The sequence below is a fragment of the Nothobranchius furzeri genome, chromosome 11, assembly GCF_043380555.1.
Source record: "Nothobranchius furzeri strain GRZ-AD chromosome 11, NfurGRZ-RIMD1, whole genome shotgun sequence".
Taxonomy (NCBI): Eukaryota; Metazoa; Chordata; class Actinopteri; order Cyprinodontiformes; family Nothobranchiidae; genus Nothobranchius; species Nothobranchius furzeri.
The window spans coordinates 36,203,218-36,216,470 of NC_091751.1; the positions used below are offsets into that span (position 1 = coordinate 36,203,218).

The window sequence follows — 13,253 nt, forward strand, 5'->3', positions numbered from 1 at the left end:
GTTCATAGATCCAGTAACCAGATCCCAGATCCGGTTCTGGTTGCTAATAACTGACTCACATTTATTTATCAGAACAGGAAACTAGAGAACAGATTCAGATCCAAGGAATCTGATGCTTTATTGTTTTTAATAATACTAATAATATGTGCTTTATCTTATTATGCAATTCTACACATAACCCTTTTACACCTGTAGATCCTCCATCAGGGGGCAGTAGACATGGCTTCTGATGAAGGTACTAATCCTGATGTTCCATCTGGAGGCTTTAGGCCAGAAGTGGTTTTAATGATTTGTGACGATAATCTACGAGTAATTTAACTCAAATGAAATCATTACAGAAACGGATAAAAGTTCACACTATAATGAGAAAAAGTAAATAATTGTTTTTGCCAAAAACAAAACTAGGTTTAAATCCAACCCTATTTAGAAGATGGAGCAGGACCTTCCCTTAATCTGCAGACACTCCTAAAACTGTTAAATCAACGTTTGGAGGTGTGAGTTTGTTGAACCTGCAGCTGGGGCAGCGCTGCCACAACGTACTGCCTGTAGCCCTCATACTCGATGCAGGGGTTCCCCACCAGGAACAACTCTCTCAGGTGGATGTTGTGTTTCAGAGACTCCACACTAGTCAGAACACCAACAAAGTTCACCGTCAGGTCTAACTTCTGGAGGCTCTCGCAGCCTGAGGGAAGGAAGCAAAAACAAACATCATCTTCAGCAGAGGTGATTAAACCCATCAAACCAAATGAGGACTTTTATTTTATTTCATTATAAAATGGAATTATTTTATATTTAAAAGTTGTTACAGAATGCACCTGTTCCTGTTGATTCTTCATTGTTAAACACAAAAAAAACACACAGATATCATCCACTTCTGTTTGCTTCACTGACCTTCCAGGTTCTCAATTACTTCAATGTTGTTCAAAGCCAGATTCAAATATTCCAGCTTCTTCAGACGACCAAGGTTCTCTACAAGAACAAAGTACAGAGTCTGTGAAGTCAGAGTGAAAGGCTCTTTTTGTTATGTACATGTCAAAATAATGTATCTGCTGTTTACAAAGAATACAAATAAATTACAGAGTCATCTACAGAAGATACCAATTCTGGGGATGAGGTTGTTTTGCAGGTACAGGATCTTCAGTTCGCGGCACCACCTGTCAATGTGTTCGATCTTCTCGATGTCCTGCTGATGAAGAGAAACTTCCTCCAGTGAGAAGATTTCAAACTCGTTGTGTTCAGCTCGGCGGCGGACCAGGTCCTCTGTGACTGGAGAGAAGAAACACTCATAAGAATAATTCTGTGTTTTTGACCATTTAAAGGTTACCTGCTCCATTAACAAATAACTACCGCTGCTGTTTTTATAGAACCCAAAAGTATTCAAAAATCAATAACTAAATAAGACATTATGAAATAAATATCTACATGAAGAAATACTAGACAATCATGTAATCTGACAATGAAATTGCATCTTTTAGTTCTTTTTAAAACACAGAAAGGTTTTATTTACCTGCAACGTTTCATTTGCGGCTGCAAACTCGTCAGGCTGACAATGAAATGATGAAATAACAGAATGTTATGTAAAATCTAAGCTCAATATTATGAAATATGTTTCATTCTTCTTTTAAAATGTCTATTAATATAAAGTTTTTTTTTCAAAAGTCATTTTTTATAATAATCCAAATTAATATTGAGCTTCTTTTATTCAATTCATTCAGTTTTTATTACATAACATCTTTTTAACAAAGACAGCCTTTATTTAATAATAGTGTTTTGATGTTTTTTTTCCTATGGCTGCTTTATTTCATAATGAGACTGTACAGCAGTCCGTCGGTCAAGCCAGTGGGTGTGACCTGCAACACCATTGGCCTTCCACATCATTTGGTTTTCCTGGATTTCTCTGTAGAACAAGGCTATCCCAGCATGCTTTGCGCGCCGGTGTCGGTACAAGATCTGCTCGGGTGCAAGATCGGCTCGGTCACCTATAAAGTGTTAAATTTATCTAAATATTACTTTGTTTATTATCTCTTGATGTTATTAGTGCCATCACAGGATGCTGGGTCTTTTCCACATTCATAAACACCTCAAAAATGGCAACAAATGATCATTTCCCTTGCCAAAAAGTGATCACAGTGTCCTGGTCACCTGTAAAGGGTTAAATTGACATGAATATTACTTCATTTATTATGATGCTGGGTGTGTTCCACAATCATATTCGAATAAACATGAAAATATTCCGTCCGAATATCTGTTTCTTGTTATAAATATAACAGCTAGAAGGATTTACAGTTAAAATAGGAGAAACATCTCAAGAAACTATTTACAATTAACCACAGAAATAGGTACAAATATGTTTAATCAAACCATATACAGTGTCTTTACAGACATGCTTCACAGACATATTCTTCTTTCTTTCTTTTTGGTGGCTTACTCAGGCACTTTTGGTGGTACCATCTTGGGCACACATCACATCCAATCTGTTTGAGACAAGAGGACAAAAAAGTACATAAATAAAATAAGTAAAAATAATTCAGTTAGAAAAATTCTTAAGATACTTTAAAACAATCACATTAGTTTATCTTAAACTCAATGAGATGCAATGTTATTACAGTGTATTGTAATATTCTTAAAAGTCTATTCATGACTAAAAACATGGATAAGTTACCCAGTGAGTGTTGCCGTATGTCATGTCACAAAGATAACACACTCCTGTCAAGTCATCTATGTATGTACATGAAAAATAAGAGGAAAACTGTAATTTAATATTCTTGTGTATTTAATATTGTTTCACTCAAAAATATATGCAGTTTCAGGACCATAAATTTAAGGAGTTTTACATGTGCATGATATTTCACCAAGATACCTGTGTTTTCCAAGAGGCAGACAGCAATCTGCTCTCTAATAGCATTGATTGCTTTTGGTGAGTTGTCAAATGCCACAGGAGAGCCACTGAGAATGCACTCTGCAAACTGGTAAAGCAAAAGTGTAATAATGAATTTCATATGTAAATAAAAACTGGATTACATGTACATTCAATTAAAGTTTTGCTTTTTACAGGTATTCATTAGTTTAACTTGTATGACATACAATATTGAATTGACACCAAAAAAATGTTTCTTGTTACACTCATTTAATGTGTGATCTACAGCTTATTTTTTAAAGGTTTAAAATTAAAGCAACTTTTTTATCATCTTTTTATTTTTTTATTTCAGGCAATCACTGTGGTAGAAACGCTGCAAGACCTTAAAGCAAAACAGGAATACTTTTGATTAACAACGTACAAAAAAGTACAATATGGATCGAAATGAAGGAACATAAGTTTTTTCTTGATTTGATACTTTACACTGCATAGTTGTTTTCGTGGAGAAAAAAATAACACTGTACTCATGACTGACCTTTTAAAACATTCTTAGTATGGAGCATGTACATAAGGCCTACATATTCTGTCTACCATGGACGTAATTTTCACTTTAGAAGTGGGGGGGGGGCACAGGGGTGGGGGGGGGGGGGTATCTTTACAGTATGCTCTAATGAGAAACAGGCTTCAAAACAAGCAGTTGGTTTCCGCTTGGTCCTAGAGCTCAACCAGTGTCAATTTAATATAGCGTAATATTGTTTTTGGATGGTAAAAAATGCAGAGGTCAAACCTTGAGTTTGGAAAAGGTGGGGGGGTACATGTCCGAGTATGACCCGAGTCGAGCACTTCTGTCAGACTAGGGAGGCTCTGCCGTGCCCCTTGGAGCTCTAAAGGATGACCATTAGTTGCGTTTCTCGTGCTGGGTCGTGGGTCCGAGTATGACCCGAGTCGAGCACTTTGGTCGGACTAGGGAGGCTCTGCCGTGCCCCGATCATAAAGATAACCCTGTTAAGTATACGTAAAGCCAACTTATACATTCTAAAACCTGGTCAAAAAATAATAATTAAAACATAGCAGACTTTGCAGTTGTGTAATGAGCAGAAAAACTGGTTATGAAACCAATAAACATACCTTGGACCTCAAAACTCTTGGCTTTTCGACGAAAGTTGGACTTCTGTGAAAGAGAAAGACCAGGGGGATATATTCCTTCATTTTTGAAAGCCAAAATTTGACTATGCAAGGTTGCATCCATCTTGCACTGCAAAATGCACCGACAGTTGATGCAATTAACCAACTTGCCCACTAATTAACGCTATTGGCCAATGAGCTGTGAGCAAAGTTTGTTGCCTTGAAAAAATTCAGCCTAACATAATAACAAATCTTTAAACAAAAAACAAAAGAAAGTAAAATATATATATATATATATATATATATATATATATATATATATATATATATATATATATATATATATATATATATATACATAAGCTCAATAAAGTGAAACTGTCTTTTTTTTTATTTAGTTAGTTTTAGCCATTTTGGGGGTGTTCATGAATGTGGAAGAGACCCAGCATCCTGTGATGGCACTAATAACATCAAGAGATAATAAATAAGGTAATATTTAGGTCAATTTAACCCTTTACAGGTGACCAGGACACTGTAATCAATTTTTGGCAAGGGAAATTATCTTTTTTAGCCATTTTTGGGGTGTTTATGAATGTGGAAGAGACCCAGCATCCTGTGATGGCACTAATAACATCAAGAGATAATAAATAAGGTAATATTTAGGTCAATTTAACCCTTTACAGGTGACCAGGACACTGTAATCAATTTTTGGCAAGGGAAATTATCTTTTTTAGCCATTTTTGGGGTGTTTATGAATGTGGAAGAGACCCAGCATCCTGTGATGGCACTAATAACATCAAGAGATAATAAATAAAGTAATATTTAGGTAAATTTAACCCTTTACAGGTGACCAGGACACTAATCAATTTTTGGCAAGGGAAATAATCTTTTTTTTTTTGCCATTTTTGGGGTGTTTATGATGATACAGTAGACAGTATGAGTACAATAACATCAACAGATAATACATAAAACCCTTATTTGGTCAATTTTAGCCTCCATGAAAATCTGAGCGATTCAATCACTTTTTGGCAAGTAAAATGCCATTTTAGTTGTCTATAATTAAATCAGCAATAAAGAATTTAAAGATATTTTTAGGCGTTTCTTATAGGTAAACAGGAGGGTGTAGTCTCTATTTTGCAAGTGACAATCTTAATTTTATGTGCTGAAGTGCTTTAATCTTGTTACTTTTAAATAGAGCAACGTAATGTATAGATAGTAACCTACACAGTGTCATTGTAATGCCAAAGCTTGATCAGTTTAAATACTATTTTTCAAGTAAAAATGTGCCCCAAACTAGTTAACTTTGGCTCCATGTCAAGTGGACTAAAGAAAGGAAGGGGGAATAAATCAAATTGGAGAATTGTTTATTTACATTCATACAACGTTTACATTCAATACAGGGTGCCATTTTACATTGTTTATTTATTTTTTAGTATCAAGGCTGTAACATAAAGAAAGCCAGTTCTTACCACAAACAATCTTTCAATCGCAAATATTGCAAAAAGGATTAATATATCCTCATTGTGAACGTTTAAGACAAATAGCAACACTTAAAACAACTTCCGAACTAGAAAAACTAATATCCGCGATAAACATCTGTTTAAGTACCGGACGAGGTTATCTCTGCTTTCTGAATGTCCATATTGCTAGATATGCTGAGTTTTAGGGCGAAATCCTGGGGAATTTCGTCTACAAATGCAATTACCTAACCGTGCGCGATCCCGCGGTGGCTAATCATGTTTTGGCATCGAGTCGATTTATGTCACAACACCGGTCGCTCGTGTACCTCAAAGTTATCTTTCATAAGAAGATAATCAATAAAACGATTTATATAAAATGGATCCAGAAGTTGTAGCCCGTCTCTGCCTACAATATTTTGATATTTTCACCCTGTTGGTGGTTTCACAGAGCAGGTGCCACTTTTGTCATACGTTTCTTTTTAAAAAATGTTTAGACTGTTCAGAATACAAATCCAGGCTCTGTCACGTTTGATTGTTGTAGTTAAAGTTTGTAGGTGGGGAAGGTAAGAAAAGGATCCGATTAGTTTGTTTTTCCCTCATTTACAGTGACGGAGATAACGGCGCAGTGCGCCTGGCTCTGGTGTTAATCAAGTTAAATTATATCTCTTTGCAACAATTTTCACAAGAAAACAAAACAGTTAAAAGCAGGGCTTGTGTTGACCGGATAGTTCCCGTATTTGACTATTTATTTTGATGGAGAAAGAATAGAAAGAATTACCCCGACGCAAGCAGACAAACTGACATTTTATTCGTTACGCACATCACAAATCACTCAAGAAATGATTCCCATCTGAACATCTGAGCTGGACACTGCTCAGCGCAGCTCACTGTCAGCGTGTACTACATAAAGTCCACAGTGAGCTGAAGATGTGGAGAGGGGCTTGGAGCGAGTTGCAGAACCAGAGCACATGCGGGAAGATTCGTCCGCGTTTTCCAAACCCGGTCTCTCAGAGAGACTTGTCACTTAGAAAATGTTCCCTGATTATGAAACTTTGGCTGAATAGTGCTTGTTCCTGTCTCCAATGTGGCGGCACATCCAGGAGCCTGTCTGAGGAGAATCCCAGAATCTCATTTCCTCTTCAGCTCAGAAAGCGCCGATATGATTACGCACAAGCGTGACGCGTCAACCCGGTCTGACAGTAAGACCGGGTTGGACCTGTTCAGGTTTACGCAGACAATCTTTGCATTTAGAATTGTCATACAGATGTAAAATTAAAGGAGTAAAATATAAAGCATTTTATTTAAATATCCATTCATTATTTTACAAACACAGAGAGCCGCATCAGATGGATGGAAGAGCCGCATGCAGCTCCAGAGCCGCGGGTTGCCGACCCCTGGGTTAGGGCTACGCACGACCACAGTAGTTCCGTGTTCTGCTGTGAAAAGTAGTTTCACATTCAGGGATTTACACAGCTGACACGTTTTAATGAAGTAAAAATTGTGAATATAATTTTTATCTTCTGTTAAGAACTGAGATCTACAAAAGATCATGATTTAATATTGATTTATATTACATTATATTTGTGTTCTCATTTGTTTTATCTCTGTATATCTTTATCTTTGTATGTTTGTATTGTAAATACTTATGGATTATCTTTTGTTAACTAATGTCATGTGGTTTAATTCAACCAATGAGATTGGTGTCAGTGACGTATAAAAGATGACGTGACAGAATAAACTAGGTGTTCCCCGATTGAGAAACTAAGCAGTGATGTGGCTGTATTATTTCCTCCGTCAGCACGATTGATGACTCTGCTAACATCTTCTCATGTGGATAAAATGTAAAAATGTGTTTATTGCATTTTGTCACCTGTGGTCTCTGACTTTCTCTGTTTAGGACTGCAGGTGTCCAGGGTCAGGAGAGGCTTTACCTGGTGGTCCTCTTGGGAGAGAGGACTTCTACGGTCATCATGTTAATGTTATTTAGTTGTTTGATATTTGAACACATTTATTAAAACAAAATACTAACTGATAACTTTTTCTGGACATTGATTTTATCATTAGTTTTATTCATTTCAGATGTTTTTGAACATGTTACAAGAACATAAAATGAAAAGATGGTAAGGAGACAAGATTATTTATAATACATTACAATTAGTTACAGATCAAAACCAGTATGGACCAGTTATGTACGGTTAAAGCAGGATTAACCTGAGTGACTGTTCCTGGATCATTTATTTAAGCTGAGTGAACAGGAAGTCTTTAACAGTGCAGCTGGATCTGCTGCAGGAGGATCCAGACGTTGATGGAGGGCTGGAACAGACACGTGGCTGAAAGTATCTGGCCAGAGGGTGGAACATCATACAATACGGTCTGCAGAGAGAGCTTTGGGACGCTTCCTCTCACTGTCCACTCCATCGTCCATCTACAGGGACTGCTGGGCTGGCTCAGATGACGGCTGTTACATCTCTATGAATGACTTGCCTGTTGGTCTGCTGGTACCTCATCCTGGACAGTGATGGTAAATATTCCCCTTCTTTCTCCATCAACTTTACCTGATAGTAAGCTAACTTTAGGCAAACCAGCAGCACAACAAATATTTTCAAATAAGACTCACAAACCTGAGTCAACACCAGTCTCATCAAAGCTTGGGTTCTGTCGCCGTACTTTTGGTCTAAAAAACGTCCTTATGTCCATCTTCACTCATGCGTTTCAGGCAGAGACTGCAGAAGAAGCCGGCTGCTGAAGGGCTTCTTCTTCAGTGGTGGAGGCTCAGGCAGGCTGTATACAAACTACTGCCAGCTGCTCCCTCTCTGTTGGACTTTGGCACTGCATGTTACTTCCGCGATTTAGATCCGGGACTTTCCATGAAACATCCGGGGCTTCAGTCCAAGTAGCCGGGCCTAACGCCGCCCCTGGTGTTTATATTGTGTTAATTTTTTTTGTATATAAGAGACTTTTGAACACAGACAAATTTGTCTCTCATTCTCCTCCACCTCTTCATGCGCTCGCCATCTCTAAACCCACATTTCCTGTCATTTCCGTCCACAAATAAAATGCTCGCTGCGCATCTTTTCACTCCTCCAGTCACAGGAGAATTCAACATTCATGTTTTTAGAGTTTTTTCGCGAGGTATTCTACAAGCTTCTCCGTGTCTGCCGCTTGTTATCCTTGGCTCTGTTTATGTTTTTGAGGGCGAAATGGCGGCGCTGTAAACAACAGTGGCGTCCTGACCAATCACAAGCTTGCGTTGTCCGTCTCGACTGACGGATCTTTAGAAAAAAGAACTCGACTCCGTCCGACTTGCAGAGCTCTCCGGCAGCTCCGCAAGGACGTTGCGTGTCATGCCATAATGTCATGTCATAATGCCATGTCATGACATCATGACATAATATGACATCATGACATGTCATCATGACATGACATCATGACATGTCATCATGACATGACATCATGACATGAAATGACATCATTACATGGCATGACATCATGACATGACATCATGACATGGCATGACATCATATCATGACATGACATCATGTCATCATGTCATGTCATGATGACATCATTTCATGTCATGATGACATCATTTCATGTCATGATGACATGACATGTCATGATGACATGACATCATGACATGACATCATGACATGTCATCATGACATGACATCATGAATTCTAAATAAAAAACACTGAATTCTAAATAAAAAACACCAAATTTGAAATAAAAAAACATTGGATTCTAAACAAAAAAGCAGCAAATTCTAAATAAAAAACACTGAATTCTAACTAAAAAAGCACCAAATTCTAAATAAAAAACACCGAATTCTAAATAAAAAACACTGAATTCTAACTAAAAAAGCACAAAATTCTAAATAAAAAACACTGAATTCTAAATAAAACAACACAAAATTCTAAATTAAAAAGGCACCAAATTCTGTATAAAAAACACTGAATTCTTAACAAAAAACACTTAATTCTAAATAAAAATCACTTAATTCTAAATAGAAAACACTGAATTCTAAATAAAAAGCACCAAATGCTAAATAAAAACACTGAATTCTAAATAAAAAAAACACTGAATTCTAAATAAAAAACACTGAATTCTAACTAAAAAAGCACCGGATTCTAAATAAAAAACACTGAATTCTAAAGAAAAAAACACCAAATTCTAAATAAAAAACACTGAATTCTAAATAAAAAGCACCAAATTCAAAATAAAAAAAGGACTGAATACTAAGTAAAAACACTGAATTCTAAATAAAAAACACTGAATTCTAAATAAACACTGAATTCTAAATAAAACAACACAAATTTCTAAATTAAAAAGGCACCAAATTCTGTATAAAAAACACTGAATTCTTAACAAAAAACACTTAATTCTAAATAAAAATCACTGAATTTTAAATAGAAAACACTGAATTCTAAATAAAAAGCACCAAATGCTAAATAAAAAACACTGAATTCTAAATTAAAAAACACTGAATTCTAAATAAAAAGCACAAAATTCTAAATAAAAAACACTGAATTCTAAATAAACACTGAATTCTAAATAAAACAACACAAAATTCTAAATTAAAAAGGCACCAAATTCTGTATAAAAAACACTGAATTCTTAAAAAAAAACTTAATTCTAAATAAAAATCACTGAATTCTAAATAGAAATCACTGAATTCTAAATAAAAAGCACCAAATGCTAAATAAAAAACACTGAATTCTAAATAAAAAAACACTGAATTCTAAATAAAAACACTGAATTCTAAATAAAAAACACTGAATTCTAACTAAAAAAGCACCGGATTCTAAATAAAAAACACTGAATGCTAAAGAAAAAACCACCAAATTCTAAATAAAAACACTGAATTCTAAATAAAAAACACTGAATTCTAAATAAAAAGCACCAAATTCTAAATAAAAAAAGGACTGAATACTAAGTAAAAACACTGAATTCTAAATAAAAAACACTGAATTCCAAATAAAAAACACTGCATTCTAAATAAAAAACACTGAATTCAAAATAAAAAAACACTGAATTCTAAATAAAAAAACTACCTAATTCTAAATAAAAACACTGAATTCTAAATAAAAAACACTGACTTCTAATAAAAACACTGAATTCTAAAGAAAAAAACTGATTTCTAATTACAAAACACCAAATTCTAAATAAAAACTTCCAAATTCTAAATAAAAACACAGATTTCTAAATAAAAAACACTGAATTCTAATTTAAAAAACTACCGAATTCTAAATAAAAAAGAATGAATTCTAAATAACAAACACAAAATCCTAAATAAAAAACACTGAATTCTTAAGAAAAAAACTGATTTCTAAATATAAAAGACCAAATTCTAAATAAAAACTTCCACATTCTAAATAAAAAACACAGATTTCTAAATACAAAACACTGAATCCTAAATAAAAAACACTGAATTCTAAAATTAAAACCCTGATTTCTAAATAAAAAAGCACCAAATTCTAAATAAAAAAAACACTTAATTCTAAATAAAAAACACTTAATTCTAAATAAAAAGAACTGAATTCAAAATAAAAAACTGAATTCTAAATAAAAAACACTGATTTATGAATAAAAACACCAAATTCTAAATGAAAACTACCACATTCTAAATAAAAAAGTGTTTTTATTTAGAATTCAGAGTTTATTTATTTAGAATTCTGGTTTTTTATTTAGAATTTAGTGTTTATTTAGAAGTCATTGTTTTTTCATTTAGAATTAGGTGTTTTTTATTTAGAATTCAGGTTTTTGTTACTAGAATTTGTGTTTTTTATTAGAATTCAGTGTTTTATATTTGGAATTCAGTGGGTTATTTAGAATTCTGTGTATTTTATTTAGAATTCAGTGTTTTTATTTAGAATTCAGTTTTTTATTTAGAGTTAAGTTGTTTTTATTTAGAATTTGGTGTTTTTTATTTAGAATTCTGTGTGTTGTTATTTAGAATTCAGTGTTTTTTTTATTTAGAATTTTGTGTTTTTGATTTAGAATTCAGTGCATTTTATTTAGAATTTTGTGTTTTTTATTTAGAATTTGGTGTTTTTTATGTAGAATTCAGAGTTTTTTATTTAGAATTCAGTGTTTTTTATTTAGAATCCGGTGTTTTAATTTAGAATTCAGTGTTTTTTTTATTTAGAATTCAGAGGGGGGGTTAGAATTTGGTGCTTTTTATCTAGAATTCAGTGGTTTTTTATTTAGAATTCAGTGTATTTATTTAGAATTTGGAACTTTTTTTTAGAATTCAGTGTTTTTTTGGAAGTTGGTGTTTTTTTTAGAATTGTGTTTTTTTAACTGAATTCTAAATAAAAAACACTGAATTCTAAATAAAAAACACTTCAATTGTTATTTAGAATTCAGTGTTTTTTTTTAGATTTCAGTCCTTTTTTATTTAGAATTCATTGTTTTTTATTTAGAATTCAGTGTTTCTTATTTAGAATTCAGTGTTTCATATTTAGAATTTGGTGTTTTTTATTTAGAAAGCAGTGTTTTTTATTTAGATTTCAGTGTTTTTTTATTTAGAATTCAGTGTTTTTATTTAGAATTCAGTGGTTTTTATTTAGAATTGAGTGTTTTTTTATTTAGAATTCAGTGTTTTTATTTAGAATTCAGTGTTTTTTTAGAATTCAGTGGGTTTTTTTAGAATTCAGTGTTTTTTTTTATTTAGAATTCAGTGGGGGGGGGTAGAATTTGGTGCTTTTTATCTAGAATTCAGTGTTTTTTATTTAGAACTTGGTGCTTTTATTTAGAATTCAGTGTTTTTATTTAGAATTTAGTGTTTTTTATTTAGAATTCAGTGTTTTGTTTTAGAATTCAGTGTTTTTTTTTAGAAATCAGTGGGTTTTTTTAGAATTCAGTGTTTTTTGTTTAGAATTCAGTGTTTTTATTTAGAATTCAGTGTTTTATATTTAGAATTCAGTAAGGGGTTTTTTAGAATGATGTTTTTTTATTTAGAATTCAGTGTTTTTTGTTTAGAATTCAGTGGGGGGGGGTTAGAATTTGGTGTTTTTATTTAGAATTTGGTGTTTTTTCTTAGAATTCAGTGTTTTTTTATTTAGAATTCAGTGGGGGGGTTATAATTTGGTGCTTTTTATCTAGAATTCAATGTTTTTTTTATTTAGAATTCAGTGTATTTATTTAGAATTTGGAACTTTTTTTAGAATTCAGTGTTATTTTTTGGAATTTGGTTTTTTTTTAGAATTGTGTTTTTTAACTGAATTCTAAATAAAAAAACACTGAATTCTAAATAAAAACACTACAATTGTTATTTAGAATTCAGTGTTTTTATTTAGATTTCAGTCTTTTTTATTTAGAATTCAGTGTTTTTTATTTAGAATTCAGTGTTTCTTATTTAGAATTCAGTGTTTCTTATTTAGAATTCAGTGTTTCTTATTTAGAATTCAGCGTTTTTTATTTAGAATTCTGCGTTTTTCATTTAGAATTCAGTGTTTTTTATTTAGAATTCTGTGTTTATTTATTTAGAATGCTGTGTTTTCATTTAGAATTCAGAGTTTATTTATTTTGAATTAAGTGTTTTTTATTTAGAATTTTGTGCTTTTTATTTAGAATTTAGTGTTTTAATTTAGAATTCAGGTTTTTGTTATTAGAATTAGTGTTTTTTTTTATTAGAATTCAGTGTTTTATATTTAGAATTCATTGGGGGGTTTTTTAGAATGATGTTTTTTATTTAGAATTCAGTGTTTTCTTATTTAGAATTCAGTGTTTTTTATTTAGAATTCAATGTTTTTTGTTTAGAATTTAGTGGGGGGGGGTTAGAATTTGGTGCTTTTTATTTAGAATTCTG

General features: G+C 32.8%; 1 protein-coding gene across 3 annotated transcripts in view; it reads right to left on the reverse strand.

Annotated features, from left to right (window-relative positions):
- Positions 1-13,253, reverse strand: part of dnaaf11 (dynein axonemal assembly factor 11) — a 44,770-nt gene that overhangs the window by 25,221 nt on the left and 6,296 nt on the right. For all 3 annotated transcript variants that reach the window (XR_008564454.2, XM_054747152.2, XM_070541530.1), the window contains exons 2-4: positions 1,099-1,266; positions 892-969; positions 510-682 (exon numbers count right to left, since the gene is read on the reverse strand). Coding sequence is in view for 2 of the 3 variants with exons in the window: in XM_054747152.2 (XP_054603127.1) it covers positions 510-682; positions 892-969; positions 1,099-1,266 (419 nt within the window). In the remaining variant the exon portion in view is untranslated. The remainder of the gene's footprint in view (positions 1-509; positions 683-891; positions 970-1,098; positions 1,267-13,253) is intronic.